Here is a 15688-nt window from a genome sequence, read left to right as displayed (position 1 = left end):
AATCTCCACCTTGAGATAATTCCATATACACTGCTGGTACTTTTGAAAGTTGAATTTCATATACTGTATGTTGCCTCATCTGTGTTCAGGGCATCTTGTTTTAAGGCTACCATTCATTGGTTACCTTGAATGCGAGGTGTTTAGAGAGCTATCAGATAAATAGTTCAGAGATTTCAGAGAAGTAAAAACAGTACAGGTTAGATCCAGTATGCTAAGATAGAGAAGATTCACATATTTACACCTGTTAGATCTTTTAAAAATTGGACAGATACAGAATTGCTGCCAGTTTTGTATGATATCAGAGAATGTGAAGGCTCTCTTTTATGGAAACACCCAGCATTTTCATCTGCTTTTTGTTCTGGCACAAGATGATAACTTTATGGAGTGCTGATTTCCATATTGCATAGAATTCAGTCTTCATGATATTATTGAATAACTATATTCTTATAATTTTAACCTTGTTTTTATAGTACAGCATACCACTTTATTGTATAATTGTTTAAAAGATATTTGGTTTTCTTTGACTTGATAAGTGCAGGATAGCTGAAAAACAAATGGATATTTTTAAAAGATGGATGAGATATTTTCCAGGTATGCCAACAGTTCTTCTTTGTTTACCTGAAGAATGAAATATCCTGGAAAGTCAGTAGAGAATGCATCCTGATCATTGGTCAGAAACCAAATGTCAAGAGATGCAATTGATCTGTTTCTATTAAATGTTTCCCAGTCTGCTTCCTTAAGGCAAACGTGATGTGTGGACATTATAAGAAAGCAAAAGAGGATGCCTGGAACTATATTGTTCCAGACATAGTGGATTGCAGCTTCCTTAATTCCCAGCTAATACTATTCTGTTTGGAATTCTGGAAGGTGATCACACATTTGGAGGCTTTGGTTGAAAAAAAAATACCCTACTTTAGTTGCTCTTGAAAGCTGGGGCAATCCAAACTGACTCTCATATGCTCCTTTCTCAGCAGGCACCTGACCGAGAGGAGAAGGTAGGGGAAGAAGCAGAACGCCCTGCAGAAGCTCACATGTTCTGGTGAGTACCTGCAGAGAAGAACTCTGGCGTGGTTATTGGTGGTATCCTAATGGAAGGGGAGTTCTAGCAACACAACAGACCAGTAGCTCGGAAAATGCCACATATGCACTCCTATGTAAAAACTATGTTTAATTCCCTCCCAGAATATGATAAACAAGAAACAACCTCCAGCTGGATACTTCTTCAATCCTGGCTATGCTTTCTTCTGAGTAAATACTCTGTTTTAGGTGCTGAGTTCCATCAGCGTCCTTTCATCAGCAGAATGGGCAGAACCTTGGCAAATCCAGTCCCACCAATTGCTCAGGGAACTGCAGGAGGTCAGGTGGGAAGGCAGATTCCCATCATGTTAAAATTCTTCTTGTTAACCTTGATTTTAGCTGTTAGTGTGAATGCATCATTCTCTCATTACTAGGAGCAGAGCCCATTTTTATGACATTGCACTATTTTCCCCATTGAAGTGGGCAGTATTCCAAGCAGGGTATGTTTTCAATATAGAAGATATTGTGGAATTCTTTGCTGTGAGGATGATAACTTCTTGTAAAAAAACAACCTTTAGTATATAGAGGCTTCCCAGCATGCATTGTGATATATGATGGAGTTTGCATCTTCTGTTGATATTTAATACTTTTACTGAGCTCTTAATAATGTCTTTTTGCAAATTGATTTGGTGTTTGCAAAAATTTCACAATTGCTTGGCCTATGAACCTAATAACAAACTTGTTAAATTAGTACTACAGGTAATGCTAAAGTGGAAGACCGTAATAATGGAAACAAAAGAATTCCTAAAGACCCAGAGAGCTGCGACATCCCATTCTATGTGTCTGAATTTGTAGAAAGGAAGGTTGGAAATGATTATGACTCATTAAGCAAGCTTGGTGATCTGATCAAACAGCTGTCAAAAAACAAAATAAAATTAGAAGAACAGGTGAGTTCCATTTATCTCGGGAAGGCATGTTTAAATACCTTAAGGGAAAGCAGCCCACTTTCTAGGTTTCCAGCTATTTTGACTCTAGAAGTAATGCTGAGCAGCATTCCCCAAGGTTTGGCATTTGTTCATATATTGGAAATAACATTTCACATATGCAGAAAATCCAGGCATGTGGGGCCAACGTGTGTGATTTTAACCATTCATAACTGGTAAGGCTCTTTTTAAAACAACACATGTTGGACTGTATGTATGACACATTTGGCACTTGGAACAATATTACGTCTATCTCACTGGATATGATGGGTAACACTGGAGTTGTCAGTTCATGTATTAAACTATCCCTTCCCATTTGTTTTTTATTCAGACCATTTTGAACACATTTGTTGTGGTTTGTGCCTCAGGTCTCCACAGATCTGTGATATTTTTTTTTAAGAGTAGTAGTATATTGCAATTTTAATGTTTTGAATTACTTAATGGACATGGTTCAGGAAGTATAACAGCCTGCTGCTCTCATATTTATATAGGTACTAACAGTTTCATCAGAAGTTCCCAAAAGAATTCAGAAGGCCTTGCAGAATGCAGAGGATTCTAAGAAATCTCTCTATCAGCTTCTAGAGAATGAGAGAATTTTGTGCGATTCAATTAATAACTACTTGTTGATGTCCAGCCCATGGATGGAGGAATTTGGTGCTTTGATAAGTCAAATAAAAGAAGTTGAAAGGCATCTTGCTTATTTAAAACAGATTTCACAAATAGAAGAGTTAAGGTAAAGAATGTTTCTAGTTTTATGTAATTTCAGTGTAATGGAAGGCTTAAAGTCATGGAATACTTATATAAAGAGGCATGCATTAAATCCTTTTTTAAAAAATCCAGCTTCCTTTATCTTCCTCAACAGCTATTTCGTTGACTTTTTTTAAGGGACTCCTGTGTTCAGAACTCCAGATGGAAACTGTGTCCTCTGAGTCCTATCTGCAAATGTCATTTCCCAATCAGGATTATGCTTCAGAATAAAGCTAGCATAAATATATGAGTTAGATCTGAAATGTACATTTCTCAGTACCATCAAATATGATTTATGTGTGATGGGAAGATTGTCGAGGACAGCACAGTCATACCTTCCTTCAAAAGAGAACATTCTCAAAAATGAAAAGAGTAATAAGAAAGTGTCAAAGGAGGATGCAAATATCTCCAAGATCCTTGGGATTTTACATATTCATGGATGTCTTAGGGTATGGTCAAAACGGTCAAGATGGTGGCCACAGTAGTGTACTCAAAGTTCCCCTCTATGTATTAATGGAAAAACAGAACGTATACTGCAAGTGAACAAGCAAACAGAAGTGTTCAATAAAATACAATTTTATTAGTTAGCAATGCCAATGGGAGTAAATCCTTCAGAAAATAGAAGTTTTATCTAAAAGAACAGAATTCTGCAGAAAATAGATAACCAGACAATAGGAAAAAAAACCATGATGAGTGTATTGCTCATTTCTTCTGAAATATGAGTTTAGTTGTTAACAGCAATTAAAAATTCTGAAACAGCTATTCACAAGCTGTAGAAAGATAGGAATTAAAATAATAGTAAAAGAGGATAAGGATATTGCAGAGAAGCTAAATGAATCCTTTTGTATCTATGTTCGTTGCAAAACTTTGTTTATAGCTGTCTCTGGTTTTTCTAGGATTTAGATTATTTTAGCTGGAGATTTATCCATTTGCAAACATATTTATTTTAAATAAACTGATCTTGTGTGTTTTTAAATAGTGGTAAGTTTCCGGCTCAGAAGTAATAATATATGTGGGGGGGAACAGAACTATGAAAATAATTTATCCATTTTATATGAATATGTGAATATATACTTGAGTTCCTTTGATTTATATATGTAGTATATAGTGTTAACCTTTCTGTGGCTCTGGTATTAGGGATCTTGACATGATTTTAAAGGTAGTTTTATGATAATTTGTTTGACCTCCATGTGGAAACAGTAGTTGGCCAATTTAATTTTTTGCACAGGTATTCTACTTTGGTGTCATTTGATTATTGTAACTTTCGGCAATATTATACACTGTATAATCTCTGCTCATTTGTCCAATGTTCTTCTCTTTGTTTTGCTAGTGACAACATCCAGCAGTATCTAATGACTAACAATGTACCAGAGGCTGCTACTACTCTGGCATCCATGGCTGAATTAGATATCAGGCTTCAAGAGTCATCCTGCTCACACCTTTTAACTTTTGTAAGATCTACTGTTCAATTCTGGCACAAGATCCTGAAAAATAAATTGTCAAGGTAGGAAATGTAAAGCAATTACCTTATACTTGCATTGGATTCCTGAGTCATGGTGATATGATGTGCTCATCTTCTTGCAGTGATTTTGAAGAGGTGCTGACTCAGCTGCATTGGCCATTTATTGGACCAGCACAGTCCCAAGCTTTGGGCCTGGCTACCTCCTCAGCTAATGCCATAGAAATATACAGTAACTTTGAAACCCTGTTTTCTCAACTCCTAAAACTGCAGACATCGTATCCTTTTTTTGTTTAAGTTACCTTTTGAAAAAAGTATCTGGCTAGCATTTGCTTAAGTGCAGAATTACATTATAATACTTTATGGCAGTGTTTCTCAACCTTAGCAACTTTATGATGTGTGGACTTCAGTTCCTAGAATTCCACAGCCAACATATGTGGACTTCATTTCCCAGAATTCCCCAGCCAGCATGGCTGGCTGGGGAATTCTGGGAAATGAAGTCCACACATCATAAAGTTGCCAAGGTTGAGAAACACTGCTTTATGGAACGTAGAGTCATTCATTCATTCATTCAATTTATATAGCCGCCCATCTCAAACCAGTGACTCTGGGAGGATATCCCGAGATATGTAATGGAGTCATGGATATCCCCCTCCATCCCCATCCCACCCAAAGCCCAGCTTAAGATGTTCCTCTGCCTTCAACTGCAGAAAATAACAGCTGAATTTCTTCATAGAAAGAGCAGAAGCATTGTGCACCCCCCCCGCCGTTAATGTCTGCAAGTTAACACACGTTCTCTCTCCCCTTCAGCTGCCATTTCTGCAGAGATACATATACACCTACAGATATAGATACACATAAACATATGCACCCACATACCCAGATATACATGTCCACCCAGATGTATATGCATGCACCCATATATGCATTCATACATGCATATCCACGCATGCACAGTGTGTGTATGTGCACCCTTATTCACACATCTCTGTGAGGTATCTAGCTAAGTACAAAACTTAAAAATGGAATGCAGTTGTTTGGCAACTGGCCCTTTTTATTCCTCTAAGTTCCTTCCAGCACTAACAGGCTTCAGAACACAGACAGGAGCCCACAAGTAGCAACCCCTATGTTGAGTTGTGTTGTGTCCCACAAGGTGTTCCTCTTGAACCCTGGTATGCCACTGCATCCTGGAGATAGGCCTCCCTTTGATTTGGGTGTCTCAGTGTTGTCACCTCTGGAAGCACAAGAGAGGGTGCCCTGGCCTTGCAAGCAGCGGGAAGGCCTAGGCAGTTCTGCTGCACAGCAGAGCCAATGGAAATTAACCACTGGGGTTCAGAGGAAGAGCAAAATCTGGGCCCAGTATCTGTTGCTGTTTCCAGGCATCGGAGTAGTGGCAGGTCCTTCTGACTTAAAGCAGAGTGGTACGAATGTTATTGAGGTGACTAGTAAGCTTTAGACTAGCTGGTAGCTGGGTGGTCTTGTGGTTCCCCAAAGCTTGCCCTTTTCCTTCATGTCAGGGGAACCCAAAATTTCTGTTTGTGTCCTTAGATTATTCATACAAGTTGTCGTAAGCTGTATAGGTTAAAAACACACCTTTCATTGAATTATATGATGAAACAAATGTTTCTTATAAACAGATTATAAACATAGTGTGCTCTTACAGTGGTGACCTCCCGTGTCACATCATGTCAACAAAGGCTTTACATCAGGAGTAAGCCGGCTTATTGCTCAGGCAAATAAAAATAGTGTTTAATTTTTGTTTTATTGTTCTGTGTGGTATGGGAAGAGGGTTTTTCTTTCCTTATGTGAAATGAAATGCATCTTGCTCATTTTGTGGACTCTTTGATTCCATCCCATGTCTGTAAGCCCTTATATGCATCCCTACCATATTGAACTTTAACACACAAAAAATCTCAGAGATGAACTGTTAACCAAACCAAAGCAGCTTCCAGAAAAGTATCTTCTTCCCCCAACTCCACCTATTATATTACCGATGCAGATCATGCTGACTCCCCTTCAGAAAAGATTCAAATACCATTTCACGGGGAACAGGCAAACCAATGTCCTGAGCAAGGTATGGCGTTGAGGTACAAACCCTCTTCTTAGAAGTTATCTTTTAAAGTAGTGCTTAATAAAGGTTGCAGCTCAGGAGGGTGGATGGAATGAACCCAAATGTTCAGTTTTCTCTTAAAAGTACCCTGAGTTTACAGAACTAAATTGGAAAATATGCAGTCAGCATCTCCCTAATATTCAGTAAGAAGGGAACTTGCTGCTGTGTTGCCAGTAGCACAAGTATGCAGTGCTTCATGCTCCTTGTTCCCTGCTGGTTCTTCCTGCCAGCCAAGAATGTGCATGGAGGGGGTTATAAATGTCAGGATGACAGTCAAAACCATGCAGTCAAAGCCCCACCCCTTCTCAAGATGGTTGTGACTAGTTGTGACCCACCCACCCCTCAGACACTGCTGCTGCCGGCTGTAGAGACCTACCAAATCTGGACAGATACCTGTTTGTTTAGTATTCTGTTTAAATGGGATCTCTGGCTTGTTTACCTCTTAAGAGTTTTTAGCTTAGACCAAATTCTGGCTTAGACTCCTGCTTGTTCAGACAGGAAGAAGCCAGGGAACTTGAAACTAGAGGTAGAGCAATCTAGGTTTCTTTAGCTATTTTTGCTGGCAGCTGAAGCCATCATGTAGCATGAGCAGACAGACTTGCCCATTCCTGATAAGGCCACATCTTTAGGATTCTGGCTTGCAGGTAGTCCTCGCTTACTGACTGCCCCATTTAGCAACAGTCCTGAGTTACAATGGTGTAAAATAACCCTTTGCCATCAATCCTCACATTTACGACCGTTGCAGCATCCTGTGGTCACGTGATCGCCATTGTGTGCTTTGCAACTAGTTTACAAGCGCAGAGAAGGCAGAATTAAAATCCTAAGTTGTGGTCACATAACGTTTCATTTTATGACTGAACGGGAAGTGAGGCCGTAAGCCCATTGTGGCCACGTGGTGTTCTGTTTAGTGACTGCAGCGCTTAACAATGGAGTTGCTGGTCCCAATTGTGGTCACTAAGTGAGGACTACAGGTATTGTCAGGTGCAAACATAAGGTGTGCATACTTGGTCAGGTAGGGCATGAGGTTGCTGACAGCGTGATATCTTTGACCTAGCAGTGCACAGCTTGTTTTTCTCTGATTTTGTATGACTTTTTCTTCAAAAGCCTGAGTGGTACCTTACCCAAGTACTCATGTGGATTGGAAATCATGTGTCATTTCTTGAAGACAAAGTTCAACCCATACTGGATAAAGCAGGCACTCCTGTGAATGCGAGGGTAAACACCTCTCTTTTTCTTAGGGCTTGACAGCCATTATGCTATTAAGTGTAGCATACTTTTATCTGTAGGTTTTAATTGATCTCTTTGCCTCTTAAAGTTAGAGTTTTCCCGCGCTTTGGTGATGCTAATCCTGGAGAAGCTGGATGCCGACATTCCTTGCTTGTTGTATGATGACAACCTCTTCTGTCACCTGGTGGACGAGATGCTTCTCTTTGAAAGAGAGCTGCACGGAGTCCATGGATATCTCAGCAGTTTCCCCAGCTGTATGCACATTTTATCCGAAGAAACCTACTTTCAGAGGTGGTTAACTGCAGAAAGAAAATGTAAGATGCGATGGAGTCATTTACTTGGATTAAAACAATCCTAACCTTTGTTTCTCGGACACTGGCTACCTTGAGTGTAAACAGCTGGTGGGATCAAATACTGTAAAGTTACGCTTCATAGGGTTTGCATTTGGGATAAAAAAGCTGGTGCTGCATTTCCCACCAGGCCACTTATTTTGCTGTTTTTTGCATTTGTGAATGAGAGGCGTGTAGAAAAGTCCTAATGTCTCCTGAAGGATTCAACTTCCTTATCACGGCATCTAACTGATGGCTTCTAGGTGTGGATTATAGCTCAGAAGACTCAGGTTTTTCTGTGCTATGTTTTGACTATCCCACTCCCATTAGAATTCAGAGTTAAAAATCCATTGATTATGGCTGAGTCTGTAGCTATTGAAGCTAGCTCTGGCAGAGTGCTGTGTTTAGAGAGCAGTTGCGCTGCCAGACCTGAGGGTGGTGAAACCTGTCTATTGCAAGGTAAATTCCCCCTGAAAAAGAGGGTAATTGCAAGAGCGTACAGCTAGCGATCGGACTGGATGTGCTGCCTCTTCCTTCGTAGCTCAGGCTTGATAACGTTCTGTGAGCTGCTTCTCTTGTTCCCTGTGTCCCCAGAGGACCCAGAGAAATGGAAAAAGGAACCTGCTGCAGAATGAATGATTGCACACTTCCTCCACTAAGCTTATCATGGGCACCTATTTTTCAGAGTGAGGATAGTGAAAGAACTAGAGACGGCACTTTCTAGAATGTAATTGGAATAATGAAATCTGTGGGGAAACTGGAGCAAATATTTGGTACACAGGGGTACAGGTAGTCCTCACCAATTGCCTCATTCAGCGACCGAAGTTATGAAGGCACTGAAAAGGTAGATTTAATGACCAGTCCTCAAACTTGCGACCATCACAGTGTCCCCGTGGTCACACGACCACAGTTTGGGCACTTCTCAACCGGTGTGCATTTATGACGGTTGCAGCATCCCGTGGTCACATGATCGCCATTTGCAACCTTCACAACTGGCTTCCGACAAGCAAAATCAATGGGGAAGCCAGCAGGAAGTTGCAAGTTGCAGTCACGTGATTTCTTGTTTAATGACCTGTGGTGATTCACTTAATGACCGCAGCAGAATTGATGTAAGTCTGGTGCAGTCATGTGACGTTTCAGTTTACAACTGTGTTGCTTAGTGACAGAGCTGCCGGTTCCAATTGTGGTCAGTAAGTGAAGACTACCTGTATTAAGAATTTTAATTACAGCTAGCATGTATATAAGGGTGATTATAGCAATCTTTATGATAGTATTTGTGTGGAGAATTTTATTAGCCAGTATAAGAAAAGCAGTTTGATTCCAAGAAGCCATTGGCAGATATGCTATTTCATATTGGTATTTATGGTCATTAGCAAGACTGCAACATAAATTTTAGCTGAATAATATCTTAATCTGCCATATTTGGTGTGATTTTTTTTATACCATGTGTTCTTTTTTAACTTTACTTTTGAAAATAACATTTGCATCTTTTGAATACCAAGGCAAATGAAAAGTATTTAAGCATTTAGTTTCATCATTGTGTGTACCTGGCAGTTGCTCTTCAGAAGATGGACTCCATGCTTTCGTCCGATGCTGCTTGGGTATCACAGTACAAAGATATCACTGATGTAGATGAAATGAAAGTCCCAGACTGTGCTGAAACTTTTATGACTCTGCTTCTGGTTATCACCGGTAATTACAACATGCCTGGCATTTTGCTCCGGTTGTTTGTTAATTCAGGAATGGTGACATATATTTTACAAGAGAATCAACTACACGTTAGCAGTCAAAGGAATAACACATGGAAATGGATTTCAAGAGGGTTAACAAGCAATGTCCTCTGAGCCCAACCCCATGTGTTGTTAGGTTAATGTGCCTGTTCTGTTAAGCAGGGGGTCACTGTTAGGCTGTAAAGTTCTAAAATAGAAGTGGGGAATTCCCAACCTTGATATATTCTCATCTGTCCAGCCTTTCCTCTTTTAGACCCACAGTTCTTGATAACTTGCTGTTTCTGTTGCCACATGGAGGTACCAAAGACACCTTGTTCAGCATAGAAGTTCTTCCTGATGTCCTTACTAACTTCTCCTCCTTCTCCTCCCCCTTTTCTTTCTTTGTTTCTTTGCCTTCCGTTTATCAATCCTACCACCACCATCCATTATCTATACAAAGGCTGGTAGGTCCTTCCTGACAGAAAGTGTGTCCCAGAAATAGAGAGAAGGCTGTAGCTTTGCCCGCCTTCACCCTCACCCACACACAGCTTAGATGGTCCATTTTCTAGGACAGGGTTTCTCAACCTTGTCAACTTTAAGATGTGTGGACTTCAACTCTGAGAATTCTCCAGCAGCATGCTGGCTGGAGAATTCTGGGAGTTGAAGTCCACATATCTTGTCCCCACATCCTCCAGCATGCTCCACACATTCCCCAGCATGCTGGCTGGAGAATTCTCGGAGTTGAAATCCGCACATCTTAAAGTTGCCAAGGTTGAGAAGCACTGCTCTAGGAGCTGAAATATATCTGCTAAACAAAAGATTCTCTGCCATTATTCTATTACTCCATCTCAGACAGTACAACGCGGTGAATGTAGACCTAGCAGTGTAAATCCTGCAGAAACACAAAGATGTGTTTTGTGGGCCATGCCTCTTAGTTAAATAGGATCAAGGAAAATGAGCTTGTGAAAGTATCTGTGAAGATAGATCTTTGTTAGACAGTTGATATTACCTGAACTTTTACGTATGCCAAATGCCAGTGTTTTGCCATTTTCTACATAGACAGGTACAAGCATCTTCCTACAGCAGCTAGAAAACTGCGGTTCCTTGAACTGCAAAAAGAGTTGGTGGATGACTTTAGAATACGACTCACTCAAGTCATGAAGGAAGAAACCAGAACACCTCTAGCTTTCCGATACTGTGCAATCCTCAATGCTGTCAACTACATAGCAACAGTCCTAGCAGACTGGGCTGACAATGTTGTAAGTAACATGTGATGAAAAGTAGCCATTTGTGGGTTGTTCAAATAAATTTAAGCATTTTTATGATGCAAAGCTAAGTATGTTTCTTCCCAGTATGCTTTTCATATTCATGGGAATAAACACACAGTGCAGGAAACTGCTTTACCTCAGGTTCATTTATTTAGCTTAATATTTACCCCCCAATGAGAGGAGTCTGCTGGTTGTATGCATTGATCAGTAAAAAGAGACAGAGTGCTGTGACAGCATCTCTCTGATTTCATATAGGAAGCAGAAGTGTTTTACCCTGTGCCCTGGCAGAATGCTTCTCATACTTTTGAAAGGCAGCCCTTTAGTTTGTATCTGATCTGTGCAATAGATGAAGCGTTTCTCTTGGTGGGCTGGTGAGGAAAGCAGAGTCCAGATGGAGTGGGGTAAGGAGTTTGTATGTAACAGATATGGGTTGATTATGATCTTCCGAGTCACAAGCTCTTTGAATAATGCCCTCCATTAACCAGTTTTCTGGGTGTGGTTGATACTCTGAACATGGTCAAGCTGAAATATGGCTGGCTAATCTGTGATTCAGTTTGTCATGAGACACATAGCCAATTACTCATAAAGTTAATTCTCCCCCTCCCATACTCTTTCAAGATTCTTAATAGTTAAGAACCACGTGGGAGATAATAGTATTAATCCTCGAAGCCACTCAGTCTCCAGGAAATGGAGCAGCACATAAGTGGCATCAATCAATCAATAATCTAGAACAGTGTTTCTCAACCTTGGCAATTTTAAAAATGTGGACTTCAACTCCCAGAATTCCCCTGCCAGCAAGGCCGGCTGGGGAGTTCTGGGAGTTGAAGTCCACACATCTTAAAGTTGCCAAGGTTGAGAAACACTGATCTAGGATGTGGAATGGCTGTAGCTCTATCTACTGCTGGCATGTGGTTAGTAAAGACTTGTGGACCTCAGCTGGAAGGAGGTTCCCTCTTCCTTATCCACACATTAGAGACTCTCTTGAGACTTTTCGTACCCTGCTATTTGCTCCTTTTACTAATCTGGAGATGTCAGAGCTCCTGAATACAAAGCAGCATATGCTGTGCCACCAACTTAAGATCCTTATTCTCAGAAGACTAGTGGTAATACTTCTCCCCCCAATGTTATTTGTCTGTGCAGTTTTTTTTGCAGCTCCAGCAGGCTGCTCTGGAAATGTATGCCGAGAGCAGTGCTCTAAATAAGCTACAGTTAGGACAGCTGGCTTCTATGGAAAGCTCGGTGTTTGATGAAATGATTAACCTCCTGGAACGACTAAAGCATGACATGCTGACTCGCCAAGTAGATCATGTCTTCAGGGAGGTCAAAGATGTTGCCAAGATATATAAAAAGGAAAGGTAAAGCTTTGCTTCTTCTAATCAAAAGCTTTAATATGGAGTTTTGCAGGTGGGAGAGAAAAACAAAAGAAATGCCTCTTTATTTCCCCTCTCCTTTTCTATCTGACGGATTTTACAAAGCCTAGTCCAGCAAAGTATATCTGATGAATTGTAAATGTTGCTGTTAACAGAATTCTGAATAAAAGGGAAGTAGTTGTCCCCTTCACGAGTTTTGGAAAGGATACGGTTATAAAATAGCTGCAAAAGATGGCAGCGCATTGAGGAGGCAGCTGAGCCAGGGGAAGTTCTTTTAAATTTCCCCTTAAATTATTCTCAACGGATTTCAAGAACCTCTCTCTTTTTGAGGGTCTCATCCATTTGTCCAAACTTTCTCAGTTTCCCCTTCCTCTCAACCCATTCACTCTCTCTTTGTATATTATTTTTTTTTTGCGATTCAATCAATGCATTACCAAAACTTCATATACACTGGTAGAATGTTTATTAAAAGTAGGAAAAATGAATGGAAAATTCTAAGATGTGCATATCCTGGCAAAAAGATGATAGTGTGTGGTCCTTTGCAAGGAACGACTGTTGAAAGAAGTGGAAATGGCTAAGTATGAATGTGCCTCTGCTTACCTTGTTACACGGAAGTGAGACTTGTAGATGTCAGGAGAAATAAAAGTTAAGCTGAATGCAGTGGGAGTCAGGTAACTAGGAAGTGTCTGTGGCAAAACAAGAAGAGATCAGCTCAAAAATGAGCGGGTGCTGAATGAATCTGAATACAAAGGCAAGTGACTGGGGTAATCCCTTAATTTAGAAATGATCATGCTGAATTGACTTCAGTATTTTTACTAGGCTGGAACACCAAACATTCTGTAACATTGATTTTAAGAGCTGTTTTGGTCCTCAAGTGGAATATGACACACGGCTGTAGACATTTTATTTAGAAGTCCACTGTCATTCCGCTTTTGTTTGAAGCAAATCATTTGGTTTTGTAAGATATACATGAGTACATTAAGATGCTTTTTCTCGCACCTGCCCATTACCCGCATGCAACACTCCACATTCACTGCTCACACAATAGTTGTTACTGGGAGGAAAACTGTTTTTTTTTTCTTCCTGGCAAAGAAGTGCAAAATCAGACTGTCACCTTTGCTGGGAAAAAAAAAGCACCGCTATGTTCAAGCCCTCCCAATTGATTGATTGCGCCATGAATTAGAGTGTATTGCGTACTCTAAAGATTCCAGGCAGCTTGTATCTCAAACCAATAAAAACATATATAAAAAAACAAAGATACTTTACATCATGCAGCCAAAGTAAATTGGTACCACCCCAGCAGTTGCCTCCAATTAAGCAGCACCCTCAGCCCCCAAAATTCATTGAAAATCACTTTCTTCATTGTGTTCCAGCATATTAGCAGGGAAGGGGCCCTCCTAACCTCTAGAAGGCAGGCTGTTCAGAGTGACGCAAATGTTTTAAGTGCAATACATAGAGCTGAAAAAACCACTGCTCCCTTGGGGTTTAAATAGTCGGTAAGGCCACTGAAGCAGGGAAGAAAGTAAGCCTCTCTCTCCTTCACCGCTTCATTGGCTGTGTGCCCCCAAGGCAGTGGTTACGTAGTCCAGCTGTTAGCTAGTGCAGTTGCTGGGCAGTGACAGAGGGCTGTGAACCCTGATGTTGAGGGGATGCAAAAGGGATAGTCAAAGCACACAATGGGGAGTGAGTTGGTGGCATCTACCTGCCCTTTTATGATGAGTTGCCTGCCCTTGCTCGTTTTTCAACCTTAGCAACTCTACGATGTGTGGACTTCAACTCCCAGAATTCCCCAGCCAGCAACTGGCCAGGGGATTCTGGGAGTTGAAGTCCACACATCTTAAAGTTGCTAAGGTTGAGAAACACAGCTCTGAGGACTGAACTGATGCTTTCTTAGATGTACTATTCAAGTACTTTTCATTGAACGGGCAACAAGGGAAGCCATGGATTGACCGACTGAGGTTTCATGTGTTTCGTCCAGGTGGCTCTCCTTGCCTTCCCAGGCTGAACAGGCAGTGATGTCCTTATCAAGCACCGCCTGCCCGTTGCTCCTAGCCTTGAGCGACCGGCTCCTCCAGCTAGAGCAGCAGCTTTGCTATTCCTTGTTCAAAATCTTCTGGCAAATGCTTGCAGGGAACGTGGACTTGTTCATCTATCAGGATGTAAGTGACTCTAGCGTATTGCTGGTGCATTAGCAAAAAATATGCTAGTCATTTTAAATACTGCTTACCTTTTATCTATGTGCCATATGTTTAGGTCATTCTAGCCAATCACTTCAATGAAGGAGGAGCAGCACAGCTCCAGTTTGATATGACTCGGAATCTTTTCCCTTTGTTTTCACATTACTGCAAACGGCCAGAGAATTATTTCAAGCAGTGAGTATTGCACGTCTCAAGTTCTTGTTTATTTCAGAAGTCGAATATGGGAATCAAAGTTTTCTTTTTAGTTTTTTGAGAGAGGGATTAACCAGGTGTTATGCCCCTCCCTCTTTTTTCTATGTCATGAAAATGTTTTAAGCAGATTTTCCTCATTCCCCTTCCATTTACATTCCTGTCCAAGCCCCTGCAACCATTCATTTATGGATCAACTGGGAGAATGTAACATATAAGAGGATGAGGAGGTCAGGGTTATGTGAAACAGACTCACTCACAGACTCAGGGACATTCTTCCTGAATGGGAGACGATTCTCTCAGTTCTAGCTCTGCTTAGATCAAGAGAGCACAGAAAGAACTCCACCATGCTTTACTTCTGAGAGTATGCATTCCTCAATAATGATTTAAAAGTAATGTATTTTTGAAAGCACAAAAAGAGGATTTTCTGCAAACTTTGCAGTGCATATGCATTCTATTCAGTGGGTGGTTTGGTTTCTTTTTTCAGAAGAAACTATATCAATTTTTAAAAGTTCTCAGAATCAAGTTAGATTTTTGCCATGTGGCGTGGAAAGCTTCTGTGTGAGAAAGAAGCCTAAAGTTGTCTTGGATGAGGGAGTTGTGGTTGTCTTGCTCTTTGGAACTTACCCAAATTTAGAACTGGAATGTTTTTGTTTTCTTGTCTAGCATCAAGGAGGCTTGTATTGTACTGAACTTAAATATTGGTTCAGCCCTGCTATTGAAGGACGTGCTACAGTCAGCCACTGAAACCAGAACTGGAATCACCTTTAATTCAAATCAACCCACTGCAGTGGCAGCATTAAATGAACTTGGAATTTATAAGTTAGCTCCAAAGGATGTTGAGATTCTTCTTAATCTGAGGACAAATTGGCCTAATACTGGCAAATAAACAAGGTAATAGAATGGAGAGACACTAATTGCCAATACATTCTAACCCAGACTTCCTTGTGTTCTCATGTGATGTTCAGTATATTGCCTTTGAAAGAAAACATACATTAACCCCCACCCCCCTGAAAACTAAGCAGCTGTATATCACAGTTTCAAAGAAACAATTGTAATTTGATAAAGTCTGGTTGGTGCAT

At 40.6% G+C, this 15688-nt stretch overlaps 1 protein-coding gene across 1 annotated transcript; it reads left to right on the top strand.

Moving 5' to 3' along the window:
* The first annotated feature begins 917 nt into the window (after positions 1-917).
* Positions 918-15519, top strand: RINT1 (RAD50 interactor 1). The gene is made up of 14 exons (XM_063308012.1): positions 918-1039; positions 1769-1964; positions 2492-2733; positions 4078-4251; positions 4332-4484; positions 6124-6280; positions 7421-7531; positions 7632-7857; positions 9427-9564; positions 10641-10840; positions 11990-12204; positions 14198-14378; positions 14473-14591; positions 15273-15519. The coding sequence occupies exons 1-14, from the start codon at positions 957-959 to the stop codon at positions 15493-15495; spliced, it is 2418 nt and encodes an 805-aa protein (XP_063164082.1). The 5' UTR covers positions 918-956; the 3' UTR covers positions 15496-15519.
* Positions 15520-15688: the final 169 nt, after the last annotated feature.

The sequence above is a fragment of the Candoia aspera genome, chromosome 7 (genome assembly GCF_035149785.1).
Source record: "Candoia aspera isolate rCanAsp1 chromosome 7, rCanAsp1.hap2, whole genome shotgun sequence".
NCBI lineage: Eukaryota > Metazoa > Chordata > Lepidosauria > Squamata > Boidae > Candoia > Candoia aspera.
The sequence above is the reverse complement of the archived record's forward strand: the minus strand, read 5'-3'. Positions and strand labels throughout refer to the sequence as shown.